This window comes from Leptinotarsa decemlineata, unplaced genomic scaffold (assembly GCF_025532065.1).
Source record: "Leptinotarsa decemlineata unplaced genomic scaffold, Ldec_3_MD MMD2_tig00026345_RagTag_RagTag, whole genome shotgun sequence".
NCBI classification, from domain to species: domain Eukaryota; kingdom Metazoa; phylum Arthropoda; class Insecta; order Coleoptera; family Chrysomelidae; genus Leptinotarsa; species Leptinotarsa decemlineata.
The window spans coordinates 335,175-356,620 of record NW_027412696.1 but is presented as its reverse complement, the minus strand read 5'-3'; the positions used below and the strand labels follow the sequence as shown (position 1 = coordinate 356,620).

General features: G+C 35.7%; 2 protein-coding genes and 1 pseudogene across 6 annotated transcripts in view; 1 reads left to right on the top strand and 2 right to left on the bottom strand.

The window, feature by feature from the left end:
* The window catches only part of LOC111513733 (uncharacterized), a 48,997-nt gene extending 46,374 nt beyond the window's left edge, over positions 1 to 2,623 (bottom strand). For all 5 annotated transcript variants that reach the window (XR_012467625.1, XR_012467624.1, XR_012467626.1 and 2 more), the window contains exon 1: positions 2,298 to 2,623. Coding sequence is in view for 1 of the 5 variants with exons in the window: in XM_074183774.1 (XP_074039875.1) it covers positions 2,298 to 2,476 (179 nt within the window). In the remaining 4 variants the exon portion in view is untranslated. The remainder of the gene's footprint in view (positions 1 to 2,297) is intronic.
* Positions 2,624 to 2,738: 115 nt separating this feature from the next.
* On the top strand, positions 2,739 to 5,587 carry LOC141486077 (uncharacterized; annotated as a pseudogene).
* Positions 5,588 to 12,695: 7,108 nt separating this feature from the next.
* Positions 12,696 to 13,175, bottom strand: LOC141486076 (uncharacterized). The gene has a single exon (XM_074183784.1). It carries the CDS (start codon positions 13,173 to 13,175, stop codon positions 12,696 to 12,698), a length of 480 nt encoding a protein of 159 aa, XP_074039885.1.
* Between the last annotated feature and the right edge of the window lie 8,271 nt (positions 13,176 to 21,446).

Sequence of the window (21,446 nt, the reverse complement as noted above, 5' to 3'; positions counted from 1 at the left end):
TATTTCAGAAACTTCAGCAAAATTTTATTGAGAAAAATTGTTTGCAGTACCTAAATACCAAAACATGGCTTCCCAAGACATTTTATTTTTTCAATTTTTTTTTCGTTAATTTTTTCCCAATTTTTAATCTTTTTTATAATAACCATAAACACTTTCATGAGTTAATCATAACAAAATCAGTTAAGCATAACTTTGTTCAAAGTCATGCATATTTGTGCAATTAACTTGGATTTTAATTTTTTTAGGGAATCACAAACTTCATGTTTGTTGCAACAATATTTAACACAACTTCAAAATTTCGCAAACCATATTTTCAACAAGGTAAAACATAAAGCTATACAAATTAATAGACAAACATGAAATCCTTTTAAAATAATTGCGGGTACCCAAAGAACAAAACAACAAATTATTATTATTAATGAATATTAACAAAATAATCAGAAAGGAATGAATGTTTTCAATTGTATTTGAAAGCAGCGCCGATGGTTTTGAAAATTTTTATCGTCTTATGTTTATTATAACTTAACCATTATCAAATGTGTAAAGAAAAAATTATCAACGTGTCTCTTTGTGTCCACCTTCTCGTTCAATACATCTAGATGTCCGATCATTAAATTCACAAAGTATACTTCGTTTTTCAAAAACTTTTAATAGTTACCACAAGTTAGGTTGTGGCGAAAAAATGGCCCTATCAATTTGTTATCTCCATATATTAAAACTAATTCTCCCTTCTCGGCAAACGTTAACTGTCTTGTAGGAGGCATTTGAAATCAAATAAACCAAATAATCGAACAATAATTATTCAAGAATGAGAAGGTAATGTCACCAAACTGTCATAATGTTTTCCTTCAACCCTTATTTGTTTTGTGCCGTGGGTATCCACATTAGTTTTAATAGGATTTCATGTTTGTCAATTAATTTGTTCAGCTTTTTCATAAACATTTCAAATTCACTGATTGATTCGGCCGTTACTTGATGAAGATCCATAGTAATTTTAAAAACTACACCTCAACGATTTGATCTCCATAAACTTTATTTGAAAAATATATCACTTCGTCACTTAATCACTTGAAAAAGCTAATGTCTTAGCGAAACATGTTGTGATATGTTTTTCAAATAAACTTTGTGGAGATCAAATCGTTGAGGTGTAGTTTATGAAATTTCAAATTCAATATATTCATATTAAATGAAAGTTTTTGAATATATTATCATGCTATTAATGATATTTTACCTTGTTAAAAATATGGTTTGCAAAATTTTAAAGTTAAGCTGAATATTGTTGCCACAAACATGAAGTTTGTAATTCCCCAAGGTAATTTCATAAATATTCTTGAATATGAACAAAATTTTACTCAATTCATTTGGTTGTGATTACTTTATCGAAGTGCTGAGGGTGATTATAAAAAAATACAAATTAAGAGATCATTAATGAAAAAATTAAAATAAGGGTACTATACTTCTGTACAATTGTCATATTTTTTTGACCTATCCTGTATGCTGGTTGACTTGGAACCATTCTAAGTGTACCTAATATAATTATCGAATACGTACCAACTTTTGGCAATATTTTTATTTTGGTTGGGTAGTTGATTAAAAATTCTTGAATGACTTAAATGACCACACTTTAAACCTTCTTACCCTGCAATGTCTTGCGCTGACTTGGAAAAAAAAATTCAACCTACTCTCAAAATGGAAAGGAGCCCAAAAACTAGCATATATGTTTTAGAAGAGGTGGATGCATGAATACCTTACATATCTGACAAAACGAAGCAAATGGCAACAAGAAACACCATGTATACGAAAGAACTATGCTGTGCTCATAGATGACCTCAATGGTCCAAGAAAACATTGGCTCAAAAGTAGAGTTTTGAATTTGTATCCTGCGAAAGAAAACCGAATTAGGATAGTCGACTTTCTGTAGCCAACGGAGTCATTTTCAAGACTTAGTATATTGGATGTGAAAGGAAAACATGAAGATTGAGTAATTGTTAATTTCTTCCCTAGAACAACTACTGGGGGAAGAATGTTACTGTTTCAGTTACTGGACTAATTTATATTGAAGTTAATTTGTATTAGTTGCTAAGAGAAAATAATAAAAAAAAAATGTTTTGACTTTCTAAAAACCGACTTTCAAAAATTATTATAAAAAATTGGTGATTCGACCTGATATAAAGAAATCCTATATATTTGGCAGTATTAGAAAGCTTACCCACTCATATATGTGTGTAATAATTTTAATTAAATTGGTTTTAAAACAATGTTACAATTTTCCCTATTAAGGGAAATTCAAAACTCACCACACTTCATTGTCCGATTTCATATTCTGACCCAAGCATGTATCCGATTCTGTGTTCGGTGACTTATCCAATTCTAATTGGACATTATTGGATTCAATATTTTCCAGTTCAAGTTCAGCATTTGGACTTGCTCTCTTCAGTTCTTTTTGTAAATTTCCTGAAATATTCATTGTGCTCATTGTCAAATAAACCCAACAGATTTATAAAACAAACAACACAAAAACAAAGTCGAACGACATTAAGCTAAAAAACAAATTAAAAACAATATCTCTCTATTTTTCATTGCTCCCTATTTGACCGGATTTCGAACTGTCAAATATAATGCGTATTCGGGTTGTCAGTTCGGAGTAGTTCCTATATTCTGTATCTGTAGTTCGGACGATTCTACTCGTCTGGTAGGACGGTTTTGAGAGTAGACTCGCGCTTAATTTTCCAAGTTTCGTGCGACTGTTCAGTTCATATAGCGAACCGAATACGACTGTAGTCGTACAGTATTGCGCGAGTCTACTCTCAATAATCAGCTGGGTAATTATTCTGCACCATTCTAGAATCGTTCAAACTGCGAACCAGAATACGCCTTTTGACAAAATCAAGATGCATATACGGGTTTCTATTCATAATTGTCTTTTGGCCAGTTAGCCTTGACATTTTATTAAAGGATTCCCTTGATCTAGGTTCGTCTTAGCAGGATTGCCAATGAAAATTGCACAAATACTCCAAAACTTGTCAAGTACTTGGCAAGTAGCGAGTAGTGTGTATGGCGACTTGTGCTGACTTGTCGAGTTACTTGGACTTCCCATCGGTTGTCGGAAAACGGACCCTAGTGAAAGACGCCAAGTCGATTACTTCCGAGTTTGGTTTGTCAGCGCTACACTACGCGGACTTTACTTGGCGAGTTGCTGCGAGCGGTGTTGTTGTTTTGAATAATAAAAAGTTATTTGTTGTGTTGTGTTGACTGTAAAAAAAGTTATATTTATTTTAAATGGCTTGGAGCAATGATGTCACACTTACTTTTCTGAATATTTATCAAAAGGAACCAGTTATTTGGGACCCGTCACATAAAAAGCATAGAATGAGAAACGAGGTATTCGATGCCTGGAAGCGAATCCAAATTAAGTTTTTACCTAAGAGAAACTAATTTAAAATGCAGCATAGATGAATTGAAGAAGAAAAAGGAATCTCTTATGGCTACATTCCGTAACTGCAAAATGAAACTAAAAAATAGTGAAAAAAGTGGTGCTGGTCTAAGTGATTTGTACACTCCTAACTGGTTTGCCTTTCCAAAGATGTCAAAATTTGTGATGAGCCGTGACTGTCCAAAAAAAAACAATAAATTCGGAGGTACCTAAGGTATTTTTTCAGATAATTCTTGATTAAAATTAACAATATTTTTCCTGCCATGAAACTTTTCCTTCATTCATAAAATATTGTGCAAATTCTTCCCTGATATTTTTTGCTTGCATGGCTGGTTTTCTTGCTACTTTTTGTAAAGGTAGCATAGGTGTCATATCGTTTTGATCGATACGCCAGGATCCTGGCACAACATTTCCCTCAACTTCTAGATCGAATATTCCCGTTGGTGTGGCAATTCCTCGTGAAGTTTTGCTTTTACGTAAAAAATCATGCAGGAAACAGCAAGTCATTGTGACAAGAACAACTTTATTTGGATGTAGCAACATAGGTTTTCTCAAGACTCGAAACACGGAGCTCATAATCCCAAAAACATTTTCCACTATTCGGCGGGCACGGCAAAGTCGGTAATCAAAAACTCTTTGTGAGCTTCCTTTCATATAAAGGCCTGGAAAAGGTTTCAAAATATGTGAACTCAATCCAAAAGCATCATCAGCAACAAAGACGAAGGGTAAACATCTGTTCGTTCCGTTAACTTTCTTGTTCATTGGTAAATTTAATTGATCGCTTTCCATTTTTTCGAATAATAAAATATTTCTGAAGACTGCTCCATCACTCAATCTTCCTTGGGTTCCACAATCGACGAACGTAAAACAATAATTAGCATCTACCAAAGCTAATAGTACTACGCTGAAAAAGTGTTTGTAGTTGTAATATTGTGTTCCACTGTTAATTGGAAACTACATCATTATATGTTTTCCATCTATCGCTACTAAACTCCTAACTGCCTCCATTCATGTGCAGTGGAAGAAAGCTGAAAATAAAACATAATTTTACAAATTATTTTCGTTTCTCCAAACGACAGCTAATAATTCGTTTTCAGAATGTTCAATTTCATGAGAATGAAGACACCGGGGAAAATAGCCAAAAAACGCTAATCTCACAGTTGGAAGAGGCAGAAACCACGGATAATGACGAGATTACAGCAGTTACTTCAGGTAAACTTCAATAATCGGACCAAATATCTTAAAATTTAATATGTGCAATAATTTTTCTTTCGGGAGAAAAAGTGCCAAATACCCCCGTCATAAAAAAGAGGAAAGTTTTAGCACATAACCAGGAAGATAACATTTATGAAAACATGGAAAGCGCATTCAACATGTTGAAACAAAAATCTATGTTACAACCGGAACGAAATGAATATGCAATTTATGGAGAATTAATTGCAAAAAGGCTGGAAAAATTGGAACCTAGCCAGTGAGATTATGTCATGCATGAAATAGATAATGTAATGTACAAAGCTAAATTAAGTTTGAGCCAAAATAGACCCAACACTTCTCTTACACCACTATACCCTAATTCCTACCAGAGTTCATATGTTTCAACACCTTTGCTCTCTCCATCTGACTCTCACAGTACCATACAGAAGTCGACTCCACCAGCTGAAACCTTTGTTCAAACGGAACACCAGAATGTAAGAGAGTTGTATGAAAATTTCATATAAACAGTTATGTACTTAGGATTATGTTTTTTTTCTACCGATTTGCATTTTGAGTTATGTATTAATAATAATAAATATTATACTTTACTTTTATTAAGTCTTGAAGATCTTTCAATATGGCTATACATACTTCAGGTACAATAACAGATATTACTTGTGGAGAAATTTTAAACAAGTAATGCAAACTTTTGTAGCTATCTCCAGATGCCAAAAAACGTAGAGTTAGAGCTAGACGCTCTTTTGCAGGTATTGCTCTTCTAAATTGTGTATCTTTTTTGCAATATATGGTCCAATTTTATTAAGCAGACTTTCAAAATCTTCAAACGTCATGCGACAAAATTTATGGAACAATCCTGAAGGCTCTTTCTGCAAATCAGCCAACATATCTATTCCACGGTATCTGTAAATCAAATTAAATTAAAACTTTATTATCATTGTATTTTGAATTTTCACATTAAAACATGCTCATCCTACATAGAATGTTGTACGCACCACGCAAAAACAGCTTTAACGCACTTCGACGTATAACAGCCCTTTGCTACGCCTCAGTCTGTTATCTTCACACCGCTAAAAGCTGTACTTTTTGTCCTAGATGCATAAATAACTATCATACATACCTTTCTTTACTATTATTCAAAGATGACACCCACCATCTTCTAGGTTTGCGCTACTTTCTTCTATTTTTGAGTAAAAGATAACCACAACTTAAAATAACAAAAGCAACTAATGTAGTCGTATCGGCGTCCATTTTTAAATTTAACTTGCACTTCCCGATTCTTTCAAGTAGACTAGTAATGTGTACAGTTTTAACTTGGACTTTGATATACTTGCCAAGTATATCCCAAGTCAAGTAACTCGGCAAGTCCCGCGTAATGAGTAGCCGGCTTTAGCTTTACCAGCTTTTCTGTGGTCAGTCAATAGTGTTTCTGATCTTATCGATTCCATCCTTCCTTCTTTATTTATCAATATCAAATACGTACGTTTTTTATGCTGAAGGTGAATCACTTTGTAGTTGATGAGAAAAGTATGCATGGGTTGAGTTGCAGGAGAAGTGCAGGGCGTACATGTCGACATCACCAGGTGAACGACATATTGAAATGGGGTATGGTGTCAGCGGATATATTGAAATGGGCTATGGTGTCAACGGATCTTCCTGCGATTCTGGAACCCTTAGCTTGGGTTAGGTTAGGTCAAAAGTGAGTGGGCCTATTCGACTCTCCACCGCAACCCGCAGGGGTTTATTGTGGCTCACACCTATTCAAACTCGACCAAATAAACCCAGCTTCTTGACGAAGCCGATTAGTTTATATGGTGAGTGATCTTTCAGGTCAGATGGTAGAAGTGTGGTTCTACCAAACTTTGAAAACCTGATTCGATCTGCAGCAGTGCAGGGGAAGGGCAAAGTATATGCTTTGTTGTTTCATCATTTTCCAAACAGAGGCGACACACACACTGTCTTCCGACAGTTCGAGTCTCTGCATGTGATGATTCAGACGACAGTGACCTGAAAGGAGGCCTGTTAGACATTGTAGTTCATCCCTACTGTAGTCCAAAAGCTGTTTGGTTTCAAGCTTCAAAGGGTGAATGAACGCCTTGGAGTGAGCCAATCTTGAAAGATTTTGCCAGAAGTCTTCAATTCTTCTTGCCTTCCAGATATACAATGTTTATTTAGCAAAACCTAAAGCAATTTCAATGACACGTTCTGGTCCAATGAAGCTACTTGCAGCACCTTCCTTTGCAAATGAGTCAGCAGCCCCATTAGCTTCTAGGCCAGTGTGTCCAGGAATTCAGACCAGAGACAATCTGTTAAGTCTTCCTATTGACTTTTGATGCGCTGTTTGTGTACGAAGAACTTTGGAAAGATTTTCAAGGAACTAGGTATGAAGGTAGTTTTTAAAACAAGTCATACACTACAGAGACTTTCAGGAAATCTGCAAACGACACAGTCGAGAATTCGGAAAAGTCTGGAATTTACGAAATTAAAGGTAAGGACTATAATGCAAAATATTATGGACAGACAAAAGATCTATTAAAATCAGATATAACGAACACTTGGCACACCTAGAATATGGAAGGCCAGAAAAATCAGCAGTCGCCCATCATATTTTGCAACAAAACCATTCCATATACATTAGTTCACTATGATTAGTTAGACAAGTTAACAATAACAGGCATCTAGATGTCTACGAGAGTGTAGAAATGAGTAAACATAATAATATTATGAATAACGATGGTGGACCAATACCTAATAGTATAATACACTACATAGCTTGTTGAAATAATATTTTAATTATCAGATTTACCTGACTATTACATAAGGACACATTGTAAAATTAATTTAAGATACTTAAAACGTACATAGAGGTATATAGAAAAGGTATATATGGTATAAATAAGGATAACATTGTACGTATATTTAGTTCAATATTCCTCTTGAAGATGTTCACTTGAGGATCGAAATACGTGTCGAGGTGTTAAACGGTTTGGTGTTGGGATATAACTCCAGTAATATTCATTTTTTTCTATTGAGGAGATGGGAGCCAAGAGCTTTCAACGCCGCTTGACTCTCCGAGAAAATATTTATTGACTTATATGTGAGGTTGGATTCTTTCAGTCTCCGCACACAATTCTATAGCGTAGATTTCCGCTTAAAATACAGTCGCATAGGTCCCTAGGCAGGTCTCTGTCCTGGGTCTGCAACTGAAAACAACTGCACTAGAGCCCAAAGGTGTTTTTGATCCATCTGTGAACCAACAACTATCTGCTCTTAAAATTTCCTATTTCCGGAGAATCCAATCCTATCTAATCGGGAAAAGTACTGTTTGAGGCAGTTTGTAGATGACAGTTGGAGGCATACTGTTAGAGGTCATTCCCAGAATGCTTTGACTTCTGAGGCACTAGTCAATCTAATAATAACACTGATGATCTTCAAATATGACTCAACTTCTGACGGAAGCACCAAAGTCTTACGAAGGTTCGAAATAGATAAATACTTCAATCTAGTAGACCACTATTATAATCTTTATGCAGTCGTTGTTCACTGTGGTTCTAGCGTTGAATCTGATCATTATTACGTATTGGTCAAAGACGAAACGGACTGGTTTGAGTTTGACGATAGTAGTGTCACTAAATATTCTGGCCATATCTTGAATTTATTGGAGCCTCTGGAGACATCCTACATTTTATTCAATGGAAGAGATGACATTGGCAGATCAAGATCTTCAAATGATATGGCTCTGAAGGTTTTTCCGGGGTCGTACTCGAACCAAGCTGAACAAAAGTTTATGATATTCAAAACTAGGTTTAATAATGAACAGACATGAGGAAATAAAAATTGTGAAAGCATGTAATACAAATTTATTTCTATGATCAGATGAGCAAAAGTCAAAATTGAAGTTACAAATAACACTACAATGATGGCAAGAGCATTACAATATCAGAACAATCCTCTCTGTATAAAATCAAAACTTCAATCAATATCAGATAAAAAGTTTACCTGCTAAAAGCAATGTGGGATACGCAACTTTTGAAAGGCCTCTGTGGCCAACTACTTTGAACGCATCTTTAAAATGAACATGACACACAAAATGACTTTTATGAATCTGCTCCTTTGTTTTATTGCAAAGTAACGGATTGTTGACTTTTTCCATCCACAATTCAAAAAGTTCAGGTTCAAGTTTTGGTTGAATAAACCGATGACATTTAGTCTGCAAATCATTACAGTTTGGCACACATTACTTCTGGGGGGGGGGCACTACCTGACTTCATTTTCACAATAAAACACATTCCGGAATGAATGAAAAGTTAACTGATAATGACAACAGACCCATTCTAATTTATACCTGTACGTACCTACACATTACTTGTTTTATCGTCAGTTGGATTGAATGATAATGACAAGATGAATAATTATTTAATATTTGATTGACGACATTGACGTTTGACCGTCGGATGTCGAGTGATAGCTAATCTGTTTTACCCACAAAAACATATTTTTGACAACACCACTATAACCGCTATATCGGATTTCGGAGTAATATATTTTTTATTACTCTAAGTATCTGGGACTCTGGGAGGTAAGGGAAATTGTTGTACCTAGAGCCTAGTGTACCTTAAAACGATTCTCATTTAGGACAGACATCGCCATCTATCAATTTGAAATTAAGGTACAATCCTCTCTTGCTTGTCCTTGTGGTTCACTTATGTTTCGCAATGAAAAAAGTGTTCTTTCGCCATAAAAAGTAAATAATTTGCAATGTATTCGTGTGTAGATAATTTGAGAAGTGGTAGCTTTCAAATAATCAAATAATTTTTGTGTGTACTAGAGTTCAATGGTGAGTAAATTAACAATGTTTTTTCTTTGGATACTTCGGCATTTGTTCTTTTCAGAACTATGCCGCGTAGTAAAGAAGGTAAAAACGAGATACCGTGAATTCAGAATCCTTACATAGGGCTCTAGAAGCTGTTAACTCTTCTGATACAGAGAAGAAAATTTCATATACTATGATAGCCTCTGTAAATGCCGTTGGAAACTACAATCCTCCAATGTTAATATTCCCTGGAACTGTTGGGAGTGCAACTCACTCAGGATGGTCTAACGGGAAAATATTTTTGAAATTTTTAGATCATTTCATTGTGAATGTAAAACATTCTAGAGATGAGAGGGTATTGTTACTGTTATGAGAGCCATCTGTCAGTAGAGGCACTAGAAAAAGCTTCTAGTGCTGGTATTTTTATAGTGACATTCCCACCTCATACATCTAATAAATTACAGCCCCTAGATTTCACCCTATATGGTCCTTTAAAAACATTTTATAACAAGATGTCGAGGCATGGCTGGTCAATAGTGCAGGCAAAACGTTTGATATTTATTGCGTTTCAGAGGTTTTGGGAACTGCTTTTCCAAGGACTTTCACTCCAAGTAATATTTTGAGTGCTTTTAGATGCTCAGGAATTTCCCCGTTGGATAGAGCAATTTTTTCGGAAGAAGACTTTCCTGTGGCTAACGTCACTGATAACGAACCACTCACTGAAGTTGTTTCTAATAGTTCACCAACAATTTCGATTAATGTCTCAATAAAACCAGCAAAGCTTGGCAGTCCTAGGTCTCCCTCAAAATCTGCCAATATTTCAACGCCTGTTATCCTACAGTTCAAGATAAGTCAGTAGAACTAGAAGCAGAACCATCGGCAGGACCTTCAGGCGTGCAACATGTATTGATATCTGGGCTTACCAATAGGAAACAGATCAGTGAAACAAGCTTTGTATCCCCTGAACAAGTGCAACCGTTTTCCAAAGTACAATCTAAACAACAAAATGAGAATCGAGGAAAAAAAGTGGCTAAACAATTTTTGCCACAGACACTTCCAGAAAGGAAGAAATAAAGAGGCATATGCGTCGAAAAAAAGGTTCAGGCTATAACCAAAGATTTATGTTTTGACAACAAAAAACGTGACAAACCCAAGTGCTTTTGTTAATTAATGAAAACTAGTTAAAATTATATTTTTTTAAATCCGATCTAGTTAATTTTTTTGGTTCCTTTGCATTTCAAGGTACACGATGTAAGTTTCGAAATACACGAACACACGTGCACCTTGGAACAAGTTGCATACTGATATTAATTACTGAATAACTCGAAGCAGCAATTTATTTTTGATATATTATCAGGACAGTTTTAGCTGGGGTCCAGATACCGTGGGGAAATTTTGAAGAGGTCCAGAAAAAACAACTGATTAAAATTAAGTGCCTTCCTATGTATCATTTTGATTTCTGTTAAAATCTGTTTTTTCCATTAACCAGCTGTCGCACTTCTACGAACGACAACCCTCAGAAGTCGAAACTTGTGCGACTAAGGACTAACGAGGTCTTACCTTTTAACGTGGGATTCCTAACACAGGTTAGACGATAGCAAGTGAGAATCGATCGTTCAGTCTGGGGCTTGAATCACTAACCAACACGGCGGTCGATTCGAGTGAACGAACAAAGCACCCACGTCGAACCGACTGGCTACCGACCGTGAATTATAAAACACAAGACCTAAAATTAATGTGAGAAATTACACCGATGGTCTTGAGCCAGTTTTTTATGACTTGGTTCTCAAGAGAAACAGCAAATTCGAAATGTGTCTTCAAGATGGGCGTTCGTTAATCATTGAGGAAGATGTTTCACATATCTATGTCAAGCCAAACATAGTGGCCAAATTTATAGCTAGTTTCTTACAATTTTCATATTTTTATAGGACATGTTTGGCCCAAAATTCTTCAGTGGAAACCGTTCCATACATTTGCAAAGACACATCTTCTTGCAAATCAGAAATCTCTATTTGAAGTGATACCTTTGACAGATTAAACAACTTGGCAGCAACAACTGCCCATTCTGCTGCAACATTAACTCAAATGGCGATTTAAGAAACGGAGATAGCTTGCCCATCTCTGCAAAGTTTCGAAATCTTGTAGCAAATTTGTTCCTAAGATCGGTCAGAAATTTACAAACACTGCAAAGTCTTCTTCAGAGTTCTTTCTTCAAGAATTGTCGGAAAATGAATAAATTGCTGTGCTGCAATATCTTTTTTAAAGATATCCAACTTGCGACGAAAAGCAGACACGCTTTGTATCAGATCACATATTAATTTTACATTTCCTTGTAATTCTGTGTTGAGCGCATTTGAATATTTCATGATATCTTTTAGAAAAGCCACGACCAACATATTACGCTTGTTTGTTATGAACTCACAAGTGTTTTCAGACTCCCTCCGTATCTAAGTTTTGCAAGAAGGAGGTTAATTCTCATTTTATCAGCCAGAAACGTTCAATAACTTGACCTCTACTTAGTCAACGAACATTTTTGTGTTGCAGTAAGCAATAATACACTGGGTCACATTCAGAAAGAAACTCCTTGAAATGTCAGTGCTAGAGAGCAGAATGAGATCTCATAAAATTAATAAACTTGACCAAGCTGTCCATCACTTCTTTCAGTATAGCACTAAGTTTTCCACAAAGGGTCCCTGGTGAATTATGTATTGATATGATAGTAGACCTTAGTTTTTATCCCCGATTCTCTTGACGGCACCTTTTTTTTTGCCAAGCATTGCTGGAGTCCTGTCAGTTGAAAGCGATACCTACCATTTTATCATATTAATGTTAGATTTAGTAATGAATTCATCAATGACCTTGAATATTTCTTCTCCTCAAGTGTTACCTTTCAACCGCAATATTGCTAGCCACTCTTCCCTAAAAATCTGACACTCAATATCAAGAAATTTTACTAAAATAGACATTTGTTCATCATCAACAATGTCACATGATTGGTCAAGTGCTATGACGTAGCAAGGTGCAAGGTGTGCCATATAAGGCAAACTGGAATGAGGCTTATCAGGCAGCGTAAAACAATACTGTTCAGTCCATTCTGCCAGAAACATCCTATTTTCACTGTCCAATTTACGCTTTTTAGGATCCATATTACACCCCCGCATCCCCGATTTCGATACTCGCTTGCGCTTGTTTCAACAAAACAAAACAGTCGCAAGTGCGAACAAACACACACATACACTAATCCCCTGGATCCACTGGAGGTGTGTAGGATTCTAGCAACATGAACAATTTCCCTTTTTGCATTTGCTGAATTTCCCCTTTGATTTCGTATGTTACCTCACTTGTCTTTTTCGTGATAGTATAGGGGCCAAACCATTTTAGCAGAAGCTTTTCGCTTCGTACCACTTTCCTGGTGGATGTAAAAACCTTCACGTCATCCCCTACGTCATATTCCACATGTCTATGTCTTTTGCCGAATCTTCTCTTATCTTTTGCTTTGCGCTTGTTCACATTGTCCACTGCCAAACTCCTGATGGCTCCTGCCCTATCACGAAGTTTTAGCGCATCATCCGATTTCACAGACTGTTCACGGCCGTAAACTAGATTGAACGGAGAGAAACGTGTCGTGTCCTGAATGGAGGTAATGTATGCAAAAGTTAAAAGGCTGAGGCTTTCGTCCCAGTCAGTTTGTTGGGTATTTGTGAATATCGAGATCATATTCGCGAGTGTTTTGTTGAATCGTTTTGTCAAGCCGTTTGTCATTGGGTGATAAGCAGTAGTGAACCGGCTTACTGTACCCATAATAAGTAGCAACTCTCGGACTACTTCCGAACGAAATATCTGTCCTCGATCACTCTTTTTGGAGCACCATGTCTCGTAATTATATTGTTGAGGATGAATTTTGCAAAATGGGTCGATTTGCCATCCCTGAGAGCAGCTGTTTCCACCCATCTCGTGGCATAGTCGGTGGCTACAATTATCATTGTTTTTCCATTTCTACTGCGTTTGAAAGGGCCCAACAAGTCGATTCCCACATGTTCAAAGGGTATTCCTATTGGAATCGGTTGAAGTAGACCTGACGGAATGGTGTGAATAAAGGATTTCTTGTATTGAGGATTTGGGGATTACTAAAAAGTTATCTGAACCATGAGGGTTAGGATTTGCTTTGAATAAAGTCCCATCAATAATCCTGAAATTCTTTAACCTGCGACGTAGCCCCATCGGAATACTAGGGTTATCGGGATCCTTCACTGTCTTCATGAGTTCCTGTAGCTCTTTGTCCTTTTGTTATTCACTTTCTAAATCCTCTGGTGATAGGAGGGAAGTTGGTGTGTCATATAGTTCCAATGCCTCTGACTCCATGTTTGTTTTTATTACCGGGTTTCTCGAAAGACCATCGGCGTCCCCGTGTACAGATCCTTGTTTGTGAACGATGACATAATCAAACTCTGCCAGCTTCAAAGCCCAACGCGCTAATCTACCTCTTGTATTTTTTCTGTCATAGATGAGCTGTCTCAGATACTCCAGAGACCAGACAACTGCCAAACCTTCTAACACGGTTATAGTATAATTAGCTTCTGCTTTGGATAGGTTTCTGCTCGCACATGCTATCGGGTGGAGTTTACTATTTGGGTCACTTTGCGGAAGTATTGCTCCAATATCGGCCGTACTAGCATCCACTCTCGGTTCGCAATCTTTATCAGGGTGGAAATGTTGGAGGACTGGAGCTGTTGTTAATTTTTCTTTCAGAATGTTAAATGCAGTTTCTTGTTCCTGTCCCCAATAGAATTTTTCGTTCTTTTTGGTAGCTTGATGCAGTGGTCTGGCAATTATTGAATTTTTTTTTATAAATTTTCGATAGTAATTGCATAGTCCAATGAAGCTCTGTAGTGTCTTGACCGATATCGGCTTCGGAATTTTTCTGATGACTTCCAATTCTTCCTCGTCCGGTGCTATCTCTTTGTCGCTCACGATGTGGCCCAGGATTTTTACTTGTGATTGTGCATAAATACATTTGCTAGGTTCAAGTGTGAGATCAGCTACCTCTAGGCGTTTGAAAACTTTCTCCAGTTTTTCGAGATGTTCTTCTTTTGTTTTTGAGAAAACCACTATGTCATTCAAATAGATGAGTACAACCTTCCATTTCATTCCCTCGAAAGTCCACACAAAATCTCACTATGCCGTCTTTCTTTTTCACTAATAATATTGGGCTTGCCCATGGTGAGTGGTAAGGTCGGATAATATTGTTTTCTAGTATTTCCTGTATTTGTTGGTCGATTATATCCCTTTCTTTTTGGGACACCCTGTATGGATGACTCCGTATAGGTTTTGTACCCTCCAGTATTTCGATCTTATGGGTGGTCAAGTTCGTTCGTACCATTTTTCTTGTGGATTTTAAAAACAAGTGGGAATATTTGAGAAGTAGTTTTTGTAATTTCTCCTTAGATCTAAATCTTCTATGTTACTCAGAGTGTGATCGTCTAATGTAACGGCATCGTCTTCTTGATTGCTTTTGTTTGTCTAAATATAAGAGTATCGCTTGATTATCGAAATTTTCTTCTTTTGTCCATAAGTATCCCAGTGTTGAGCCTTTCAAAATTATTTGTCTCTGTACGCCAACGTTGGTTATTTTCCACATAATTTTCTTATCTTGATAGGGAGAGTCACATTCAATGAGTTCCTTGAGTCGTGCGAAATATTGATAAGCGCCTTTATCAAAATTACCAGGGTAGAAATATTATAATCAAACACACCTTCCCATTTCAGCGTGGAAAACTATGAAAGTTTTTCTACATCTACCTAGATTTTTTTTGAAGAAAACAATAAGTACACAGTACACTTATAAAAAATAATATATTAAACACTATATTGACTATATTGCACAATAAAACAGAACAGAATAAAAACTATGTTAAAGTTATAAAACATTACTTAAAATTATTAAAAAACTGAAGATCAAATAAAACATATTTAGATTGCGATTCTTTTTTAAACAAATACACTTATTATGATGAAAACCAACGGAAATTTCTTATAGAAATTGAACTTTTCTTGCTTTACCTTTGGCAAATTCATTAATTGGATTTTCAATATTCAGGTCCTTTAACAACTCAGATTCTATAGAAATAATAGCAAGATTTTCTAGCCGCTCCTGACCCATTCTAGATCTTAAGTAATTCTTAATTAGTTTAAGTTTAGAAAATGATCTCTCGGCTGAAGCTACAGAAATCGGTATAGTTAATGATATACGTAACGCAATAGCAATGTTTGGGAATGAGTGGGCCAAGTTATTTTTTGCAATGTAATTAAGTGTTTCTACTACATATGTTACCTTTCCATCGCAAATTTGTAGAAATTGTAATTCGGTTAAAAGTATCGTTCCGTCTATGTCTCTCTCGTTTCGATTTTTGTCAGTTAACGCTTCTTCAAGTTTTTTACAGAAATTAAATTTATCTTCATCAGAATACTTGCCGAAATCCTCAGTATTCCACAAAAATTTGAAAACATCGGCATGGGAGGATAACAGCTCAAATCTCTCATTTACAGATGAAAGAGTAATATGTAGCATTCCAAAAAAACAGTTGACTTCGTGGCCGTAAGGTTTCTGCACTTTTGAATTTCGCATCTACGTCCAAGGCAGTTGCCAATTCTTTGGCATCTACCAGCATCTTACTGAAGCCTTTATCTGAACGATATTCTTTTAAAAAGGCAATTAGGTTGTTCAAACTTTCGCAAAAATTTGAAATATTACATTGTTTAGTTTGCAGAACCTTGGTAACAATATCGACTTTACTCAGTATCTTGTACCACAAGACTAACATACAGATAAAGTCATAATTTTTAATTTTTTTAACTAAAGAAGAAGCTAGATGTTTTGTAGGGTTATCAAAATTATTCTCGGAAAAAATTTCATATAGAGCGTCGTATATTTCGCCCAACTGAAATCTTAGAGGGGTTACCTCATCAATTCTACTAGACCATCTGATCTCTGACAAAGGTTTTAACGTTAAATTTGAAATGTTACGTTTCAGAATAGACCACCGATTGTTTGAGGCAGAAAAAAAGTTATATAACTCTTGAACAGTTGAGAAAAAGTTTATACAAAATATATTTAATTTCACAGCATTGTTAATGACAAGATTCAAACTGTGGTTACAGCAAGGAACAAATATTGCACGTGGATTGATATCTAAAATTCTTTTTTGTACACCTTGATGTTTACCTTTCATATTCGAACCATTGTCGTATCCTTGTCCGCGTATATTATAAATGTCTAAACCATAATTTTCTAAAATTTTCAGCAAAAAGTTGGTTAAACCTTCCCCTGTTGTATTACCTAATGGCTGAAATATTACAAAACGTTCTTCGATACTAAATTCATTGTTTTTTAAATTAACGTATCTTATGCAGACAGAAATTTGCTCCTGGTGACTCACATCAGGAGTACAATCTAGTATTATAGAAAAATACTTAGCTAATTTAATTTCTTCTAAAATATTGTTTCTTATATTATCACCTATTAATTTAATAGTTTCGTTTTGAATTTTATCTCCGAGATAAAGTGGCATATTTTTTGAGATCTATTAATATGTATAAACATGACTGGGTCAAATTTTGCTATCATTTCTATACATTTCAAGGAATTTCCATTATTACTTTCGAATAGCTTGTTACTAGATCCTCGAAAAGCCAAGTTTTGTTCGGCCAAAAATTGATTGTATAAAATATTTTTTCAATGACACTGCGCCAGTGTTTCGTTTCAAGTTTTAATAAATTTTGCATTTCGGAATCTACAGTTCGGTTAGTTTTTAATCTTTCTAATAAGTCTGACCAGATACGTGAATTTTGAAAATGAAATTTACTTTTTTCGTGAATTTTTAAATGTTCACTTAAGTGATGCCAATCATTGAAACCGTCTTGATTACTTAATTTGGTGTTTTTAAAGGTCAATGAACTCTGACTGTTGGTGTCATTGAATATTTAACAACAAAAACAGAAAACTGCATTTTTCTTAATAGAATATAGTAACCAATTTCGCTGAACCTTTTCACCATTGGACAAAATTCGAGTGAAGTATATATCAGAAAACTTACGTCCACTTGTGTCCTTAGGATACATCGTTTTATTTTGATAATGAACGGGACCTTTTTCTACAAGTTCTTGTATCTGGATTGGAGATAATTTACTCGGCCAAAGACCTGGATCGTTAGAAAGGGGCGTATATTCAAATGAATCGTCTTGTTTAGTGAAACAACTCGAATTTGATGGTACTGGTACTACTGGAACAGACTGAAGCGTGTCCAAAGTGAAATCTATTGATTCCTTATTGTCTTCCTTTTCTGATTCTGATGTGAATTTTGATGTCGATGGAAATGGAGTGTTGTCAGTGCTTTCGTTATCGGTAGAACTACTATCTTGTAAAGTAATAGATTTCCGAAAAAAATTAGTAATTTTTAAATTGCTCTTCTCCAAGTCTTCCTCGCGTTTACGTTTATTAAGCAAGTTTTGATAACCATCTCTGGCCATCTAGGTAAATGAAACAGATCATTAATTAAATTAAGTACATTTTTTCAAAAGTTAAACGGTTTTTATTGAAAATAAAGATAATTAATAATGATGTAGATGATGAGCTAAATAAAAGCTAAAAAATAATTCGATGGCTCCTAGGTACCAGTCATCACACCACTTTCCTAATTAATCTAGGGCATTTATCAGACAAAAATAAAATCGTCGGGCGCGTGCAATTTCTATCAAGTCATAAAAAATGCTATTTACATATTTACTCAGATTACGCTACGCCCAAGGATTTAATTGTTTTGCTTGATCAATTACCAAGATTGATGAGGAGAGTGGTGTGATGATTGGTAACTACGACCTAACGAATTATTTTTTAGTTTTTAGTACATTATCTACATCATCAAACAATTTTTCATAAAACATTTTTGTTATGCAATAAAATTTCATAATGTATATTCTTTTTTGCCGCGCCGTTTAGTATTTTAAATGACATCAGGAACAAACAAAATCTATTATTCCATAAATTTTTGTCATTTATTTATTATACATCGCTTTAATCACTAACCTTTATTTTTAATTATTTTTCACTTCACAATCAAATAACTGTACTATTGCAAATCAAAAAATCAGATTTTTTTGGAATATTTGTTACGCTCCTACAGCACAGAAGGCTATGACAAGAGTGAGAAAACTTTGCAACGACCCGTTTCTTCGCCACTTCGCCTTTCCGATATCGTTTTACAAGTTTAAACAAGAAAACTCTTGCCGGGACTGCGCGGCGCCTACACTTCTAGAGAAAACAAGTAAGTAGGTAGTTTAAATAGCATTAATTTCAAATTTCACCACCGGTCAGCATTGGTGAGTAATAAAATTTCACCATCGGTATTGGTAGAATAATTTTTGTTTTTTATGTTGATTTTTTGTAAAGTTTCAAAAAATCCTTAGTTTTGAATTTAATATTTATTTAATTTTGCCGACTCAAAGGGCGCCTTTAACGCCTTGGCGCCGTCGTGCGCCGCACGACCTTGCCCATATGGACGGCGCTGCTCCGCTGATAATTTAATTACGTTTTCGATATTTGATATTTTTTGGGTAAGATCAGTAATTTCAGCCATCCTTCTGGCATTTTCGTGTGTAATGATGACAGGTGGGTTTGATTCCCTCTCGTTTGTGGGAAGTTTGCAAATTGTTATGTCTATTTCAACATTTTAAAATATCGACTTAACCATTCTGCTAACTGTTTCCCAGTTTGCCTGATCCAGTCCGCAACAAATTTGAGGTAGAACAAGTTTTTTCACATCATGCTGCGACGTAAGGTTCTTCAAGGTATTTATTGGTCTTTTTAAAAATCTGTTTGAAATTTGTTTTTCCGTTAATCCAAATATCTTCCAGTGTAGGTTTGTCCCAGTAGTTTTCTTTTGTAACTGAATAATAAATATGTCTGTTCCCATCTGTCAAGTAGGCAACTCCTCCTTTGTGTTGGTTTTGTTCCATTAATTTTTGTTTGTTGCCAAATTTCTCCAGAAAATGTTTTGCTATTCCTTTATTCATTTTTAAGTCAGCTGAAACACCATGCTTAGGTGAGAAACTGTTTGGCATTTCAAATATATTTTATCTGATTTCTTCAAATTTTACCTTTGTGATATCGGAGGATTTGTTTGGATTTTTTGTAAATGTATTCTTCTTTATTTGATTTTCGATATGTACTTTTTCCTCCAATTCGTCTCTCGATGTATTTTTCACATTTTAAGTTATGGTCGACTTAGTTTTTGTTGAATATTCTTCTTCTACATGATGTAACTCATTGTTTATTCTTTTGTCCTGTTCGCAACCCTTGATGGCTACAATAATTATTCTATTTTGGTATTGTAGTGAAATTGTTTTGTTTTTCATATTAATAGTGCTGTGAAATTTATTCAAAAATTCCATCCCTAGTATGAGGGGGTATGCCATTCTTTCGATAACTATGGCGGAACAGAAGGTTTCTATCTCTCCAATTTCCAAATTGAAGGTTGTGGTTTCTAGTATTGGCACTTTTCGTCCTCCGGCCACTATCAAATTTTCGGTGATTTAATTTCTGTTGATACTTTGTGCCAATTCTGCGGTCATCACGTTCAGCTGAGATCCCTTATCCAATATGGTTTCTATGGTATCTCCTTACCATTCATCAGGCTGGTTATTGTGAGGATCTTTGATTGAGAATTAATATTTGTGTGTGATTCTTGTATACCTGATGATGGGGAATGTTTATGGTATGTTGGGGTGAGTTGATATTTTGACAGATGGTTCCTTAGATTGAGTGTTGAGGCCCTCTTTGATGGACGGACGTCTGGGGGCCTCATCGACGTCCCTCGGTGTTTGGGTAAAACCTGGTTTGGTCGATTTCTGCAAACGTTTGCCATATGTCCTATTCTCCCGCAATAATAGCATTTTGGCCGCCCATCGTATGTTCTAGTGTTGGGAGGTCCACTGTGCTGATTTCTCATGGATCTATTACTTTGGTTAATGTGTGCTCAACTATCCTGTGGTTGGTTATTAGATTTTGCTTAAAAAAATTAATTCTGTTGTTGGTATCGAGAAGGGTTGATTCGTTGCGGTGTGCCTGATATTCTCGAGATTGATTTCGGTACCGTTGGTTTCCGCCGCTTTTATAGAATTGCCGTTGGTTATAAGGTATTTGTTGATTTTGGTGTCCAGGCATAACGTTCCATTGTAGGCTGTGGCAATTTACATTACTAGGTATCGGGATATGACAGACCAGTTACAAGGAGGGCGAGTTATGTTATCGGCTACCACTTGCATCGAAGAAACGTCATCCAGTTTGTTTATTATTCGATTCATCTTTTGCCCATCCAGATTATTTTCCATGAGCAGTCTGTAATTGGGGTACAGGGATTTCTTCAACCCATTTTCAAAATACTTTTTGAAGTCGATGGCATTGTAAGTTGGGTCATATTCTCCAAAAAGTACCTGTAGATCGTAGTAGTAGCTATTTATCGATTCGTCATCTTTCTGCTTCCTATCGTGTAGTCTTCTTTCCAATGACCATTTTTCTTCCTCTTGTCCGTACTCCTTTATAAAATCTCTTTTTTTTCATCCCATGTTTTTGTTTGATTTTGTGCCTGTCCAATGTACCTTTGGAACCATAGCTCTGCGGCTCCTTCCAAAAACTTCTGAAAATATGACATTTTGAGGGTATTGGTCCATCTATTTGCGGCATATAATTTTTAATGAATGATACTGCATTTCCTCTGCAGGGGTTGAAGATTCCTGAGCATGAAAATTTTGGCCTCACCGGAGTTACAGAGTTGGTCAGGGTATCAGCAAAAGTTTCGTCTGCCATATTTTCCACACTCTGGGCTAGTTGCTGTATTTCTTCGTATTTGGTCTTGTTGAATTTTTCTGTTGATTTTGGAGAAGAGTTGTATTTGTTGTCGTGATATCCTCTGGTTCAGAATTGTTCTTGGGATG

Bases quoted from the DNA above. Each gene is read 5' to 3' on its own strand.
- LOC141486076 (XM_074183784.1), bottom strand. From the start codon at position 13,175: ATGATCTCGATATTCACAAATACCCAACAAACTGACTGGGACGAAAGC.